This window comes from Leuciscus leuciscus (genome assembly GCF_965113295.1).
Source record: "Leuciscus leuciscus genome assembly, contig: HAP1_SCAFFOLD_383, whole genome shotgun sequence".
Lineage (NCBI taxonomy): Eukaryota > Metazoa > Chordata > Actinopteri > Cypriniformes > Leuciscidae > Leuciscus > Leuciscus leuciscus.
In genome coordinates this window covers 3,556-5,000 of record NW_028118356.1, presented here as the reverse complement: position 1 = coordinate 5,000, position 1,445 = coordinate 3,556, and the positions used below count along the sequence as shown (strand labels likewise).

Sequence of the window (1,445 nt, the reverse complement as noted above, 5' to 3'; positions counted from 1 at the left end):
CAGGAAGTGACATCACAGGAAGTGACATCACAGGATGACAGCAAAGGTAGGACCGCCCCCTCTCATCAACATGAAATAAAAAGTAACTGACATTGATTTTTTTTTTTTTACTTTAATTACATGTTCCTGGTATTATCATGAATATTATGAAGAACAATAATTATACAACTGTTCAGTCGTTGTTTAAGGTGATGCAAGCTTTCTAATATGTTGTTCACAAAGTAATTTAACGGGATACTTCAGGATTTAGCATTAAGCTTTGTATTAGTAGAAAACCTGTAGTATTCTCGAATTACCGTGCTTTCTACACTCATATCCCCCTGAGACGAGAGATTGATGTATTTTTTGTCTGGAAAAAATCCTCCGATGATGCAAAAATCGTCATTTTGCGTCATCAGAGGATTTTCTGGCCAGAGGCGAGAGACTACAGCCAGTAGGAGGAGCTGTCCCGCATGTGTTCAACCCGCCCATAGAGGGATCTCACTCACAGAATGTACACACAGTGACAGTCATCTTTCTTTGGAAGCTAAGCTAGCAGGCTCTTGTTCTGTGGAGAAAGCTGAGTAGTAGGAGAAAGCTGAGTAGTAGGGGTTACCATCCTCTTTTTCCCGGACATGTCTGGCCGTCGAGATTGTCCAAAATGTCCGGGATTCGTCTTTTGGTTTCTGCAGTCGCCATTCATTGTTTACATGCACACCTTTTCTTTCAGTCTAACTGAATTCATTCCGATTGGTGAATCTGAATGTAGTGTTTACATGAACGCTAAACAAGTGATCGGTTGATGTGCGTTTTAACATTGCTAAGAAAATTCCCGCTCCTCCGTAAGAGATACGAGACCTGTTCGTCTCAGTAATCACACCACCGGCCTCGCGCCGTTCTCCCGCGCCCCTCAGCCTCGTCCTGTTCTCCCGCGGCCCTCAGCCTCGTCCTGCTCGCCGTTCTCCCGCGGCCCTCAGCCTCGTCCTGTTCTCCCGCGGCCCTCAGCCTCGTCCTGCTCGCCGTTCTCCCGCGCCCCTCAGCCTCGTCCTGTTCTCCCGCGGCCCTCAGCCTCGTCCTGCTCGCCGTTCTCCCGCGCCCCTCAGCCTCGTCCTGTCTCTCCCGCGGCCCTCAGCCTCGTCCTGTTCTCCCGCGGCCCTCAGCCTCGTCCTGTTCTCCCGCGCCCCTCAGCCTCGTCCTGTTCTCCCGCGGCCCTCAGCCTCGTCCTGTTCTCCCGCGGCCCTCAGCCTCGTCCTGTTCTCCCGCGGCCCTCAGCCTCGTCCTGTTCTCCCGCGCCCCTCAGCCTCGTCCTGTTCTCCCGCGCCCCTCAGCCTCGTCCTGCTCGCCGTTCTCCCGCGGCCCTCAGCCTCGTCCTGTTCTCCCGCGGCCCTCAGCCTCGTCCTGTTCTCCCGCGGCCCTCAGCCTCGTCCTGTTCTCCCGCGCCCCTCAGCCTCGTCCTGTTCTCCCGC

General features: G+C 53.9%; 1 protein-coding gene across 1 annotated transcript in view; it reads left to right on the top strand.

Moving 5' to 3' along the window:
• LOC309491603 (kinase non-catalytic C-lobe domain-containing protein 1-like) overlaps nt 1-46 on the top strand; it is a gene marked incomplete at its 3' end in the record, with an annotated part of 32,750 nt that extends 32,704 nt beyond the window's left edge. The window contains exon 17 of the mRNA XM_082190666.1: nt 1-46. This exon is cut by the window's left edge and continues 268 nt beyond it. Coding sequence (XP_082046792.1) covers nt 1-46 — 46 coding nt within the window.
• Nucleotides 47-1,445: the final 1,399 nt, after the last annotated feature.